Source organism: Aspergillus oryzae, chromosome 6 (assembly GCF_000184455.2).
Source record: "Aspergillus oryzae RIB40 DNA, chromosome 6".
Taxonomy (NCBI): domain Eukaryota; kingdom Fungi; phylum Ascomycota; class Eurotiomycetes; order Eurotiales; family Aspergillaceae; genus Aspergillus; species Aspergillus oryzae.
The window spans coordinates 3,927,472-3,942,186 of record NC_036440.1 but is presented as its reverse complement, the minus strand read 5'-3'; the positions used below and the strand labels follow the sequence as shown (position 1 = coordinate 3,942,186).

The 14,715-nt window shown below is 47.6% G+C and overlaps 6 protein-coding genes across 6 annotated transcripts; 3 read left to right on the top strand and 3 right to left on the bottom strand.

The window, feature by feature from the left end:
- Window positions 1–385: 385 nt before the first annotated feature.
- On the top strand, window positions 386–2,101 carry AO090138000119 (putative rhamnogalacturonase; the record flags this gene model as incomplete). Its single annotated transcript, XM_001825575.1, has 1 exon — window positions 386–2,101. The coding sequence occupies one exon, from the start codon at window positions 386–388 to the stop codon at window positions 2,099–2,101; it is 1,716 nt and encodes a 571-aa protein (XP_001825627.1).
- Window positions 2,102–2,294: 193 nt separating this feature from the next.
- AO090138000120 (uncharacterized protein) lies at window positions 2,295–3,581 on the bottom strand (the record flags this gene model as incomplete). The annotated part of the gene is made up of 1 exon (XM_001825576.1): window positions 2,295–3,581. One exon carries the CDS (start codon window positions 3,579–3,581, stop codon window positions 2,295–2,297), a length of 1,287 nt encoding a protein of 428 aa, XP_001825628.1.
- Window positions 3,582–5,174: 1,593 nt separating this feature from the next.
- AO090138000121 (putative short chain oxidoreductase/dehydrogenase) lies at window positions 5,175–6,089 on the bottom strand (the record flags this gene model as incomplete). The annotated part of the gene is made up of 2 exons (XM_001825577.3): window positions 5,175–5,742; window positions 5,797–6,089. The coding sequence occupies 2 exons, from the start codon at window positions 6,087–6,089 to the stop codon at window positions 5,175–5,177; spliced, it is 861 nt and encodes a 286-aa protein (XP_001825629.1).
- A 909-nt stretch (window positions 6,090–6,998) lies between these two features.
- Window positions 6,999–7,855, top strand: AO090138000122 (uncharacterized protein; the record flags this gene model as incomplete). The annotated part of the gene is made up of 3 exons (XM_023238537.1): window positions 6,999–7,330; window positions 7,390–7,655; window positions 7,716–7,855. 3 exons carry the CDS (start codon window positions 6,999–7,001, stop codon window positions 7,853–7,855), a joined length of 738 nt encoding a protein of 245 aa, XP_023093261.1.
- Window positions 7,856–8,907: 1,052 nt separating this feature from the next.
- Window positions 8,908–9,549, top strand: AO090138000123 (uncharacterized protein; the record flags this gene model as incomplete). The annotated part of the gene is made up of 2 exons (XM_023238536.1): window positions 8,908–9,141; window positions 9,433–9,549. The coding sequence occupies 2 exons, from the start codon at window positions 8,908–8,910 to the stop codon at window positions 9,547–9,549; spliced, it is 351 nt and encodes a 116-aa protein (XP_023093262.1).
- A 4,513-nt stretch (window positions 9,550–14,062) lies between these two features.
- AO090138000124 (uncharacterized protein) lies at window positions 14,063–14,637 on the bottom strand (the record flags this gene model as incomplete). The annotated part of the gene is made up of 3 exons (XM_023238535.1): window positions 14,063–14,179; window positions 14,243–14,264; window positions 14,471–14,637. The coding sequence occupies 3 exons, from the start codon at window positions 14,635–14,637 to the stop codon at window positions 14,063–14,065; spliced, it is 306 nt and encodes a 101-aa protein (XP_023093263.1).
- Between the last annotated feature and the right edge of the window lie 78 nt (window positions 14,638–14,715).

Genomic DNA, 14,715 nt, shown 5'->3' with positions numbered 1-14,715 from the left:
CTATGCCGCTATCCATGGCACATTATTTCCCACTTGAGAACCTCTCCTGTTGATCTTTACCTCACGCCCATCGTGAAGAATTATACCGAGTTCCCCGGCCGAGAGTTAAGTTTAATCCTTTTGCGGGCATATTGCTTGTTCCTTGCTAGCTTAACATGTCTCTAAATTGAAAAACGATTAAATGCATTGCACTGGCGGAACGGGTTTCGAGTCAATGTGGACCGAGAGCCTTTTCAAACGAAGGCCAGGGGGAAGGGGCATATGGCGTGATGGTTTCGCATGGCATGTATAAATTAATAACATGGTTTCCTGCGATTCGCCCCTTCTCAATCAACCCCAGTATTACCTTCTTTATCATCCTTTTTTACTGCTTATGAGCTCCATAATGCTCTTTCCTACACTTGTTGTCACAGCAGCCTTTGCAGGAGGTACTCTAGCTTTGCCGACTGGCGATGATGCACCATTCCTAAAGGTGGTCAGCTCGACTGAAGCTATCGTGGGTAACTCAATCTGGAATGCAACTGTTGGTGCCAGCGTGGTCAAGCCTATATACTACCAAGGCAAAGAGATTGTCGGTGATGCGAAAGGACAGTACTATTCCTATGTCGACCAAACCGAGTCCTTCAATTTCTCAAACGCGACGATCGTGGATTCCGACGACGACTTTATCGATGTTCAATTTACGACCTCAGAAGGCGAGCAGCATTGGGTTATTTACCGCAACCAGCACGGCGCATACCAATACTTCATCAACAAGGCCCTCCCATCACCCTTGGGCGAGTGGCGAAGTGTGTCACGCCTTGACAATGCGACCTTCACCAACGGTCATACGACATACAGACAAGGTGCTTTACCAGAGCTGTCTGAGATCGAGTCTGGCGAGAAAGTCCAGGACGAGACGTGGGAACTCTCCGATGGTAGCTATATTACCAAGTACGATTGGAGTGACTTCATCAATTCGGCCAAGGCTTGGGGTGTATATGGCGACGGGATCGGCTGCTGGTATATCCACCCGTCCAAAGAATACATCAACGGAGACCACCTGAAGCAGGAGCTTATGCTCCACCGCGAAAGTAGTAGCGGTGATACAGTGCTGTTGAACATGATACACGGGCTACACTTCCTTACCGGGGAAGAACACGAGTTCGCTGAAGGAAGGGTCTGGGGTCCTTGGCTGTGGTACCTCAACAACGGCTCGGTCGAGGATGCGAACGCAAAGTATGATGAAGAGGTCCAGTCGTGGCCCTACAGCTTCCCCAACGCCGACATTGAGGCCGGTCATCACCAACGCGCATCCTCTGTGAGTGGCGTCATTACATTATCAGATGGTCGCGCTGCCTCAGGAGCCAGCGTCATGCTTGGCGATAATGAAAGCTCCCAGCTCCCAGCCGAACAGGGTGTCAACTACTACTATAGGACAACAGCCGACAGCGACGGAAACTTCTCATTTGAAAACGTCCGTGCTGCGACTTACGCCCTCTATGCTTGGGCGGGCAACAACTCCGATATTGGCGATGTATCCACTAACCTGACGGCCAACGGCATTGAGATTTCCGAGTCTACCTCTGCAATTGATCTAGGTGAATACACCTGGGATACCCAGAACCGGACCAAGATCTGGCAGATCGGTACACTTGACCGTCTCGCTTGTAGCTTCAAAAACGGCTGCAGTGGGTACCACCACGGTCTATCGGACGAGTCCCCCGCGGACATTGAGTACACTATTAACAGCTCGGAGACCTCAGACTGGTCTTACGTTCAAACAGCTGAGGGGACGTGGCAAGTCAAGTTCGAACTCTCTGATAACCCAGCATCAGATGCGGTTGCGATCTTGTCAACAAGTCTGGCAGGCTACAGCTCGGGAGTAAACATCGAAATCACTGCGCAAGGTGGCAATGTGACTGTCGGTGAACTCAGTGATCTCACCAATGATCCTTCTGTATATCGCAGCTCAACATTCTGCGGCCTTCACCGATACGAGGAGTTTGAAGTACCCGCTGGTACCTTGGTGAAGGGCTCGAACACGATCGAATTCACCGTTACGAAAACATCTCAATGGCATGGCTTTATGTGGAACAGCATTCTGCTTGAATGGTCATGAGTATATTGAGTTGTGTATGCGGATTGCCTTTGAATCCTTGGTTTCCTTACCACCAGTAAATACCCAAACATCGAATTCAAGTTTTATGTGGTAGGTTTCACAACATTGTCATAAAATCTTAGTTTCTGATGGTAGGAACAAATGTATCTTAATTTGTACTGATGTGCCTATTCCATTTTGTTCGAGCGTAAACTCAGGTACGCTCTTTATCGAAATCGTCCCCTATCGGGCCAGGATGCCCGTCATTGCTCAGATACCGATATCGTAAATCACTATAAAAGCCAAGGTCTTTCTCATACTGCTTCCACTTCGTTCCAATCGGTTGGATAAGAGTATAACTGCGCGAACTCTCATTCATGCTCTGCACCCCATTGATCAAATAAAGCGGTGTCATCTCACCATCGTCACTAAAAAAAATCTTCGGTCTCTCACGGCGCTTCAGGGTCTCAACCGACCCATCAGTAAACGCAACAGTAGAGTTAAAAGCCTCATATAACTTGAAATACCAAGGTCCAGTCAAGTTGCGCGCGTACATATGGGCCCCCACACGGGGCCATTTCTGCCCATCATGTTCAACAATATCGATCATCCAGTGCGTCAGCGTGTGCCAGTTTCCCCGCTTGTCGCGCCAGAAAAACGGGTCTTCAGTCCATGTGGGGCTGTAGTTGGTTGTGTTCCATTTCTGCGTGTACATCAATTTGTATTCGCCGTCCCATGTGTCGGCGATGAAGATTGCATTTCCTTCGACTCCCATTATAATTTGGCTGGTTGGGTTTTCTGGGAACCAAAGTGGCCACGGGGCAGGGTTGGTTGATTGCGGGTCTTTGGAGTTAAGAATCATTTTAAATGGGGTCCAAGGACCTCGGATGCTATCAGAACTGGCGACGGAGATGTTGTTTGGCCACCGTGTGTTCGAGATGCTTTGGCATTTCTCTGGCTTTGGTGCATCAACGCCGATGGTATATAAAAGATACTTATTATCCGCTGGACTGAAGAACACATAAGGATTATGGCGAAAAGCCGGAGCCACCGTCTCGGCGAAATGGTATGGGCCCTGCGGTCCATTCCGAGACTCCGCTCTCATTATGAAAGAATGTGGTCTCCAGCCACTGAGCCCACAGCCGTAGCTGAACTGAGAGGCAAATAGATGGAATAGGGTAGGATCATCTGGATCTTGTAAAATCTCTCCACCCCAGGAGGAGTTGCCATATGTTCCGTAGTAGCTTGGGTCGGTAACGTTTGTGTAGTTGTAACCTGTATATCGAGTCGCCGGAGCGAGATCCAGTCTGCCACAGTCTTCACCAAACCAACCGGGATCACATTTGCATATTCTGCTTAGTATCCCTGGGTGATCACTATTCTTAGGACCATCAGGGCCGTCAATGCAGACGCCATTGAGGCTGCAATCTTCATCAGTTTCACAGGCACGGGCAAGCCCGAGGGCAGCTAGCCCCAGATATGCAATATCCAAAACACGCATCGAGAGATGCGATACGGCGGCGTGGACAACCAAAGTATATAGAATAGACTCAGGTGTGCGTAGACGGTCGGGAAATAGTTATCGCTTATGCATTCAAGTATAAGCCGCGGCATGTTGTTGCTTAAAGATCAGACACCCCGCTTTGTTGTCTTCTCGGGCTAGAAGATACCGACGGAAAATTTGTCATCATAAACCATTCATGCTGCCTTTTACATGAAGATGCCCATGGCAAAGGCCCGGAGTCATCATTAGTCTACTCTCCTTCCAGTTCGATACTTCCACATCCACTCTAGTGTAAATCTTGGTTTGCGGATATTCCGTCACGCGTGCGATATTGGCTAATGGTCGCTGACTACCATCACGCATGAGCATGTTAGTAGACTCAAAACTAGATAAACCCCCCTATAACTGAGTACACGGTATACCACCAGTAAAGGACACAGTACTTGGTCTTTCTTTTAGCAGAAAGGTAGGTTGCTGTAGATACTGGAGTAATCTCGCGCTCTAATGCCACATACAAGTTGTTGTTTCCACGTCATGGACTGCTATGTCCCAGGAGGCGGAATATAGTTAAGCCTATCCCGCCAACATCAACAGAATGGATTATGCAATGAATTGATGCTTCCAAGGGTTCGTAAGCACTTCCACCGACAAGCCTCAAAAGTGATGAGTCTGGAGACTATGTGACTTACAATCTTTTGTCGCTGCTTTAAATCTCGTTCCATGGCACTTGCCAAACGGGCGGTGATAGTACGAGAGTTATGTAAGCTCACCAAAGGGACCCAAGCGCGCACTAGAGGACATGGCGTTCTACAAGTGCCTTGGCTGGTATTTTTAACTTTTAATGTCTTTCTTTCGCAGATACGGAATACAAGCATGCTATTTACTAAAACCTCTCCAATCTCTATTACTATTAATTGCTCGGATTCAAAGGAGGCGGGCCACTGGTTGTAACACTAGCAAAAGAGAAGATAATGTTTTGCCTAGATCTGACTCTAGATTTGCTTCATAGACATCATACAGTCCAAAAGCCATTGAATAGAGGTTTGAGCGAACTCTAATACGTAATTAGGGTATTTTGAACAAATAAAGAAGAAATACGAAGGGCGCTAAGGCCGTTATCCTAGTTTCACGTCGTGATAGACCAAGTCACCTCAGTACACAACAGCAATTGCTCCGAAGCTAAGCTAAGCAACACTACTATTAGTAAAACAGTTAGTAAAACAACAGCGCACAGGCCGTGCCATCGGATACGACGCCTCAGTAAACGCAGTCTCTATAAAGAAAAAAAAAAAAAAAACACAACTTAAATGTAATTCAAGTGTCCAAACACATGGTATGTACTATAAACGGTCGGCAGAGCAGCTAAGCCCTGCCAGGCCAGAGCCGAGACGCAAGCATCCCAAGGAGGGTATAATATAAACGGTCATCGAACTCCCGTTTTGTTACATCCTTCCCAGCTCAGACACAGAAGCATTGCCACATCCTTAATCATGAAGTGAAGGCGTAGCTCGAGAACATCATAGCTAACTCGTTCAGTATATCTACTCTAATGCCCTATTATTCGCTATTGTTAGGGTTTTATGCCGATACCTAATCATAGTTGGTATTCAGTGCGAATTCGCGCGCAGCATTGAGATCAGCATTTGCCTTATCCAGCTTCGCCTGCATTCTTTGCACGCAATCCGGACCCAGTGGCAATCTTAGAATCTGCCCCTTAAGTCCACCAGCGGCGCCCTCTCCAGTGACGACTTCAAAGATCCTAGCGATCGCCTTTTCAGGGTCTCCTTTTTGTTTGCCTTGTGCTGACTCGAAATTGCCTAGCATGGTATCCACCGGTCCACCTTTATATGGTTCACTAAGCCCGCTCTCGTTCCTCTGAACTGCCGACAGGAAATTCGTACGGAAAGCACCGGGTTCCACCACAAGAACTGAAATATTAAACGGTGCAAGTTCACGACTCAGCGATTCAGATAGACCTTCCAGTGCGAATTTGCTTGCAGAATACAACCCGCAAGAAGGCAAAGCATCTTGACCAGCGACGCTACTAATGTTCACGATCGTTCCACTCCTGTTGCCGCGCATACCAGGGAGCACTGCTCGGATTACTCGGAGAGGACCAAAGAAATTAGTTTCCATCTGGAGTGCGCTTTCTTTGTCACTGTAACGGAGTATTAGTCACCGTTCGCTGTTAATAAGAAGAATGTTGACTTACTTCAGGTCCTCCACGGCGCCTAATAATGAGTACCCCGCGTTGTTCACTAATACATCGATTTTCCCGTAAAAGCTTTCTGCCTTTTTCACTGCTTCAGGAATAGCATCGGCCTTGGTAACGTCTAGCTCCACGATCTTTCCGCCCTTATTTTGAATTGTCTGGACTGCATCTGCGGACTTTGATGCGTTGCGAACGGTCCCGATGACATGATGCCCGGCTGACAGTGCGTACAGCGAAAGGGATAGACCCAAGCCCGAGGAGGCACCGGTGATGAACCAAACTTGCGGTGCCATTGTTCAGAGAATGTAGTTTAATACTGATTATGGTTCGATAATTGTAGGACTTAGTCATGGTATATCTTGAGGGGGGGCGACAAGGATCCTTTATGTAAGAGAGCCGCGGAGATAACGGAGAATAACGGGTCTAAGGCGGGGTTAAAGTCGTTGCTTTTATGACCGAAAACAAGATCTCCCTTATTGTATGAGACGATAGGCAGGAGTAATTGGCGTCATTCCAATACTGGCCTAACTCCATGGGGGCCGGGAGTCATGTGACATCATGTCTATACTAGTATAAAAGCAGTTCCCATCTAGGTCACGGATTCGCGTGAATAGAGTACTACCCTTAGTTTTCGGTTGAATGGTGCAGTTACTCATTGATTTTTCAGCTCTATCATGCCGTTGAAGGCAAAGCACGGGCTAGATGCAATCTGGGTTTACTCGGGAAAACTCTCTTGTTCTTATAGTATAGAACGATCGAGTTAGGGTTGATTCACGACCCTTCAAGTTTCAACTATACCACATGACCTCCATTGAGAGATTATGTCAAGACATCGCTCATACTAACATTTCCAAGTGACCCCTAACGTGGCGAAGTAGATGTGGCGCAGTATCAATGCCTACAAAAGGCGCTGAGACTTCGCGCTCCAAGGCCAAGATTCTATATCCTATTTTGCTTGAGATTTTGCACATGTGTCTCCGATCGTCATTTGCCCAGCGCAGATCAGTACCCGCTACTTGTTCGTACAGCCGCTATTGGCCCATCACATTGATATGAATACGAGAAGCCGAGAAATGGGGCACAACGTACCCACCGCTAGTGTACAAGGTGAAATAATATAAGATGGACAAGATATCACTGAAATCAGTCAAAGGCATTGCTGCAATGCTTAGCCGAACACAAACATGATGATAATATCTCAAATGGCGCTTCTTTTGTTTTCTACTTTCCTAGCGGGCCCCGTAGCAGCATCCAACTATGCTACGAGGCTAGATACCACGGCGACAAACATCGGCCCGCTCACGACACGCTTTACCCCTCCAGCCTCATGTTCCGATATTCGCACGAGAGCCTTCTATGACATCATCCCTAAGCTCGAAATGGGATGTGAAGGACCCGGAGGAAACGAGTGTTGCCCACCAAATTGGCGAGACGATGTTTACTACAGTCCTGGGATGTGCCCGGCAGGATACCAGACCTGTACACTGCCAACCTCCAAACAACGTATCGAGACGACTGCTATGTGTTGTCCAGAGTAGGTTTCAAGATAATGCTCGAATATTAATCCATTTCCAGAATACTCATGGACTATAGCAATTTCGCATGTAACGGTCAAGGCCGCTGTACTCGCCCATTGAACACTAGGATTCCCCTTACCATGACCGATGCCACACGGACAACCACACGAACCGAATACGCCATAACGGCAACCCCGATCCAAATCCGCTTTAAGGCGGCCGAATCCACGATCGTGCCAATCCCGACTGCGTCTCTGAAGCTTCCGAGGGGGTATCTGTACAAGCGTGAAAAGGTGGGCATTGGTATTGAAGTTTCGGCTGCCGTTATTGGATTTGCGATTGGTATATACTTTTGCTGTTGTTCTGGTAATAAACGCAGAACAATGGCTAGGGTACCGACAGCTCCATTGGAGAATTATCCTATCCCCGAAACCCCTGATGTCCCTCCGCCTGCTTATCCCGGACCGAGTGATGGTTTGGGCACAGCGGCGCCGGTTCCAGGTAGCAGCACTGATAACTGGCCGATGGGGGGACGAAAGTAGCTTACTGCGTATCTAACTTATAATGTCACATACACATATTTTCTTCTCTTGACGTAAATATCGCACATCAGCAAGAAACCAGTGGGGGACAACCTGGAGGAAAAGGGGGGGCACTAGGCTCCACCGTTGCCTCTTGGCGATCTCGTATTTTGGCCTTCCAATTGTCTAAGATCGTCGGCGTACCCAGAAATAGAACTGACTACGTAGTATTGTCCAATCATTTGTCTCCTACTTTGCTTGGTATTTGGTCAGTGCGAACACACTATACGTATGTACCTGAAAGTTTACTAGAGAAAACATTATAATCCTCGAAAAGGCTCCACTGACAGTAAAAGTATATATTGGCAGTCTCGGGATATTCTCAACTTACCCCAACCCAATATTGTCAGAGTTGTAATGATTCCTGTATTGGTACCCCTAATTAAAACTGGGTGCGCAAGGATCAGTGCAGAAGAGAGGAGATCATATAATATCGGGCGTACATCATAAGGAATGAACATGTGTACATGACAAAACCACACAGAACATAAGAACAGACCAAATTCGAGAATAAGGGTATAAGGGAGTTAGTATTATTCCTTTGTTGGGGACTGAGCATTACTCAGACCTAAGACCTACATTATTCAACGAGAGAAAGGTTATTTACATCGACGCCGAGCGATAGAGTCAGCGTCGGCCGAAGTATGGAGGCTTAGAGCGATATCCTCGCACGTTTTCGCGCGTAAGAATGGCTGATACCATGCAATGAGCTCGGCTGGTTCTGAAGAGCCGAAAACAGAGATATGAAACAATCACATGCCATATCTGCGGTGTATATCGGTTCAAATTAGGAGCTTATTGCGTCTCGTCAGCTTATGCAAAAATGTTAATGTGGTCAGGCTGTCTGTGACATGAGACGATAGTCAGCCTTACAGCTATCCCTTGGTCACGGGTGTAGAAACGATGCAATCAGATTTGACGTTGTCAAAGCGTATCTGCGAGATATAGTTTGTTTATCATTGTAAGCTCCGACTTAATAAGGGCTGTATAGCTTTGGTCCCTATGACTGTAGTATGACTTCAACTATTACTCGAACGATCTTAGCCTATATCTACACTATTCATTCTAGCGCCTTCTACGACAAGTTGACTCAGACTACACTAATTTCGGTGTGGATACCAGAGATCGCCAACTGTCAATCTGAAGGCAAAGTGCGGGAACCAGATATTACAGTATATCTTTCGGCATACTCTGGTTTCAAAACCTTGGATCAGGAAAATGGCAAACTGGGGATGGAAGGGGAGATTGTTTGATTTCAACAAATTCCGTATTATACCTAACCTAGCTGAGAATGCCGAAATAATGATATTAAATAGGTTTGTTGGGCAATGCCGATCGATTACAGACAAATACATTGAGGCTGGCACTAATGTCTTCTACATTACGAGACAAACAGGCGTCAGGGCAAGAGATCCCTCTGACTATATCAAGAGCTTCATTCTCTTTAATAATGAAACCGTCTCAAATTTGAATATCTGGAAGACTGCTAAATACTGAGAAAGGGGACCACACTGTGACTTCACATGTCCAGGAATTAGGTCTCAACGCCGCATGTGACCCCCGCAAAGGCGGCTCTCGGAACCAAATCCCAGCCCTGTGGCAAGTGGGACACCCCACTTGGCGCCATGGGACCTCGTCATATAAACCTGGGGTAGCTGCAAATTCGACTGGAACCTAGACCCCGATAGGCCCGGGGCCAGACTCCGGCTGACGATGATACAATGATGTCTATTCCGTCTCCGAGCGAACACCTAAATTTTTCTGCTCTCGTCCGATCTCCTCACTGGGTTGAGGAATGTCTTTGCGTATCATGCCTTCTTGAAGAATTGATATTCGAGGGATTCTCGGTAGTTAGAAGGATCGGAAGTCATTGTAGTCTTCCTAACATACACGCCAACTGGACTTGGGAGGGGGGAGGGAACACTGCCAAAATTGGTGAGTTAAGCTTTGCCTGGAGGGAAGAGAATAATGGGTTGGTTGACCTGGACCAAACATTCTAACTAGGTAGTGAAAAACCAAAAACATACAACAGGAGGGATTCGCTGGTGGTCACCCACCCAACTACTAACCTCCCGGCGTGTGGCTTCTGCGCGGTCAATAGGTCACTGCGTGCCCCTGCAGGGTGACCGCAGGTGATGATGCCAAGTCGTCGCGCGCTTAGCGTGGGTATGTTTTAGAGGGGGGTGATGACTTGCTACATCCACCACCCTGCGGTGATGGGCCAGAACATACACTCGTGCCCATCCACGTCTGCCTAGGCCATCAGCGCTGCCAGATCTCTGATTGGTGCATAGCCCCGTTCGGTCAGACGCCCAGCCTCTTGGCAGCTGTGCTTCGCCACCTTTCCCACCGGTTAGCGAAAGCTGAATGGTTGAGCTGTTTGGACGTGACAGGATAAGCATGTCACAGTCTCCCAAGTTAATATCATTCAGTCCCATCCGGATTTTGGGCGAGTCTCAGAGATATCCTCATAGTGTCATATAAGCAGCATGGCGAAATAACTATAAAGCATTGATTAGTGATTCCTGATAGTTCCTATACCCTCACATTTGATGTCCCAATCCGCAGATATATTTCACAAGTGAAGAAATGTACCTTAGGTATTCAATCATCCCCATTCTTTGCTGGGTCACCTCGCTCCTACTATTCCTTCTCGGCTTTAGCTAGAACAAAACTACTGAAAAAGCGAGGAAAAGAGAGAAGTCGGTCGATAGAGTCCCAGAATTAAGGAGAGGGTGTTTTTTCTTCTTAAGGGGTTCAGATTATAATAGCTGATAATATACATCACGAAGATCCCGGAGAGAGACAGACAACAGGAAATTGTTTGGGTCAGTAGTATCTCTTCTCTATATAGCTACCGGCCTTTTTTTATAACCGACTGACCGGCCCATCAACGATTATACCATGAAGAAAAATACGTGAGGAGGATACCAATATCTTGGATAGTTTCGTTCGTTAGGAGATCAATAAATCTTACTTTGGAAGAGGAGAAAAGTAGGGAGTCAAAAACCGAAGTAGCGGAGTGGGTAGATTGCTACGCACACCGTATGACGGGTACACGCATGAACACCTAAATTGGGCCACTCAGCGGGCGAAGAACTGGAATCAGCCCTGATTCCTCCAGGTACTAGGGTACATAGAAGCAATTTATATCAGTCTTCAAACCTCAACCGGCAATTTAATTCCCCTGTAGCGCCTGCGTTGTCAAGACTCGTCGGAATAGTACGGCTCTGAGCTATCCTCTGTCGTCTTATCGTCATATAATGCGCCGTCACCTTCGAGCTTCTTATTCCATTCATCCAACCTCGCTCTCTGTTTGGGAGATACCACGAACCGTTCCTCATAGGCAGCACGCAGTACTGACCTGGTTCGATATTTAAAGGTACCTGAATGGGACACAATAAATAGCACCGCATTATAGGCTTTCGCACTGTCTCTTGCTTCATCCCTAAACTCCCCTCTAAGTATCAGAAACAGAAGTCGGAACGCTGCGTCCCGCGCCAAGGTCTTATCACCCTTAATAGCTCGATAACGCTTATAATCGAGCTCGTAGTCGGTTTTACAGGCTCTAAGATCGGCGAAAATGTTGTCGATGGTCTGACCGCCTAGTACATCCACCCCGAGGAAGTCGTATGTCTCGCAAAGTGTGTGATACTGAGCTAAGTCAACCGGCAGAGACCGAAAGCAGAATCGGTAGCCTGACTCAAGTCCTTGTAGTGCAGTATCGAAGAGGGGTATATCACCGTGAGTAAACTCCGATCCTTGTGGCTGACGATTGCGCTCGAAGCTGACAAATGACGCTAGGTATGGGATCATTGAGAGGTCAACGTTGTAAAGAGTATTCCCGATCTTCAGCAGAGTTTTCGAGGGACCCGATCCCACAGGCGCTTTTTCACAAGTTACGCCTTCTGTGTCATGATGATCCAGCCTGAAGTAAAGGTCATCAGGTAGCATCTTCCTCTTAGCAGCCGTCCAGAGTTCCAATCTATCGTTCCTGGTATCATATCGGAGAATGGCCGTCCCTCCGTTTCCCTTCACTAAACCAATCAGCTTCTTGAACAGGGAACTTAGTCCCCTAAGGTCTTCTCCGTGAGATTCTTCCCATTCCTTGATCTCGGTTACGATACATTCCACTTTCGGTGCTGCAAAAACCCCGTTTGTATGATATGCGCGTTACCAAATTTGGAGTCTGGGATACCCACAGCTGGGGAAGGACTTCCTGCATGCTGATGGGTCTGTGAGCCACACGCGTTTTGATCTCAAGTATTGAGTCGGCCGGTACAGTTTGGCCCTCATTCCTCAGCAGCAACTTAGATCGCCCTGAAGCGCCGCACGGGACACATTTGGAGGGCGGAAGAGATAATGACTCCATCATGCTGGATAGACTGTTCTCGTCCGGGCCAACAGCAGACGAACCCGACAATGAATCAACGTATCCATCCGTTTCGTAGCGAACGATGAGTCGAAGTCCACCAAAGGAGTAAGTGATAATCCTATGGTGACCAGTACTGCCGCTAACTTTGTCTCGGGTGTATGCCTTTTCAAATTCATGACCAAAGCCCACAAATTCGTCAGGTCCAACGAATCTGACTGTCTCGGTCTCCGCACGACAAAACATTACCGTCCTACTTGTGGCTTCAATCTCGATGGTGAAAGGTTCAAGTCCATTCCTTGATAGACTAGGATTGATGAAGGATAGAAGCTTGCGGATGTTGTTCCGATCTGTTACGAGATCAACTGCACCAATATCGAACGACTGATGAGTTGTGTACAAAGCACGAAACAGAGGTTCCAGAGGACTTTCTGGATGCCGAGCTGCATTTTGGGCTATATAAATAGACCCAGAATCTTTTGGCACTTTTCGGGTACCTTTTGGCGGGGACCATAGCGGTGGACAGCCTGGGATGGCGATGGTAGGAGCTACAGAATCTATCCAATTATACGATGACAGGTGCTTGACATCTGTGATCGTTGGTATAGTTTCTTCGAGGCCCTCGAGATCTGTGCGAGAGATACTCGCTACCTTGACAGATTTCATTGTCGAATGGGTAAGCAACGCAGGAGTTATACATAAGTATAATGCCAGGGTATGGAAACAGCGGTGCCAATATGATCAGACACCCAGCTTCCTAAGCAGTTCCTTTAAGAATAGAATACGAGCGTGGAACTTGAGGGGCCGGAAAAGGTCATCTGATTGCTTGCGACGTGTAGGCCCCGCTCTCTGTACTATAATAGCCCAGGTCAGCCGACACGATTCTGGCCATTTAGGCCAGCAGGCATATGCGGAGTAACAGCATAGATAGAGACGGCAGGTGTGACAGACACATCACCCTGCATGTACTGTCTAAAGTAAGCGTCCTGTATTCCGTGTATCCTGTAGTCAGTTCAATGTCATCTACAGAAAGTCAACCAAGCTAGCTTGTGCCGTTGTGGATTTTCTGCGCACCTGACAGATTCAAGGTATTTTGTGAAAATAGAAGCCGCCTGAGCTAAATAGCAATGGAATCCATCCTGCTCGCATGCCGTCATACCCAAGAGACCGGTGGACTGAGGCTGTAGGTTCGTCGCAGGGGTTGGCCGACCGACACAGGCAAATCTCTAGCCGCTCCCACCTTGCTTAAAATTGTCATGTACGGCGTATACCTAGGCCAGTCTAGCCAGTTTGGATGTCTGCGGTTGCATGACACAGGAGCTCAATGTGGCATCACAACGCTTGCTGTAACAACTGGAATACCGAAAGGCATGACAACTACCTGATACTCTAAACCTGTGTCTCCATTACCGTTTGATGGGCTAGACCATAGCAAAGGAGATAGCCTCTATTTGGTTAGATCACTCTGTTGCTGCCCGCAGCGCTTCAGCGGTTTCGCGGAAATGATTCGTCAGATGACCAAGGATTTGGTGCTAGGAGTACCTTAGTAGCTCATATAAACCAATCAGAATCACTTGCGGCTTCAGCGTAAACCTAGTAGTAGATCTACTAATTCAGTGCATAAAATATCTTATAATCTAAAGCGACTACAAAAACAGGAGGCTACGCTGAAGGAGCCGCTTAGAGCTCGTAGAAAGAGCCCTGACTCACCTACAAAGACTATAATAAAGCAGTCTGCCAAAGGCTGTGAACAAGCTTTGAATAAGGCTACCATTGCAAGGCAGGAAGTCGGGGAACTACGCGCTGCGCCTGAAAGAATGCTTAAAAAGAAAAAGCGCTTTACTGGAAAGATTTCTATAGAAGCAGGCGCTTCGATTGAGGAAGCTCAGAAGCTTATAAAGGCAGGATTTCCACTGTAGAGCCTATAGCTACTGCCTTAGTAGATATAGACGCTTCGGTAGAAAGCCAGTGCGTACGCCCTCCATCAAGGTGCTCTGGCTGTAATATTATTGGGCATAAAATAAAATCATTGTCCCAATCGTCGGATTATTCAGGACGCGTGGAATTCGGGAGGGCTGGAACGCTCGCTTTCCGAATACGCTATACGCTTGGACACGGCTTACTAAATCGTCCTGATTCAGGGCCACTCTCCTAGTCTACATTGATTTAGTGGAAGACTTGACGAGGTTCTTTGTCATACCCACTCTGCGTGACGAGCAATTGCTTCAGCGAGTGTCGCCTCAGCCGTAAGTGAGATGATCATTGGAGCCAAAAGAAATGAAAAGGACAGGTCGCTGTCTGAAGGGGAGGGGGAGATATCTGGGTCCAGTCCGAAGCAGACCCCAACGAATCGTGCTTGGGGTGGGGACATACTGGTTGTGTGATCCACCGATCCCTTCGTGGTCTCCGTCTCACGTTAGCGTGTTTGCTGCCCTGAAGGGGGGCCTCA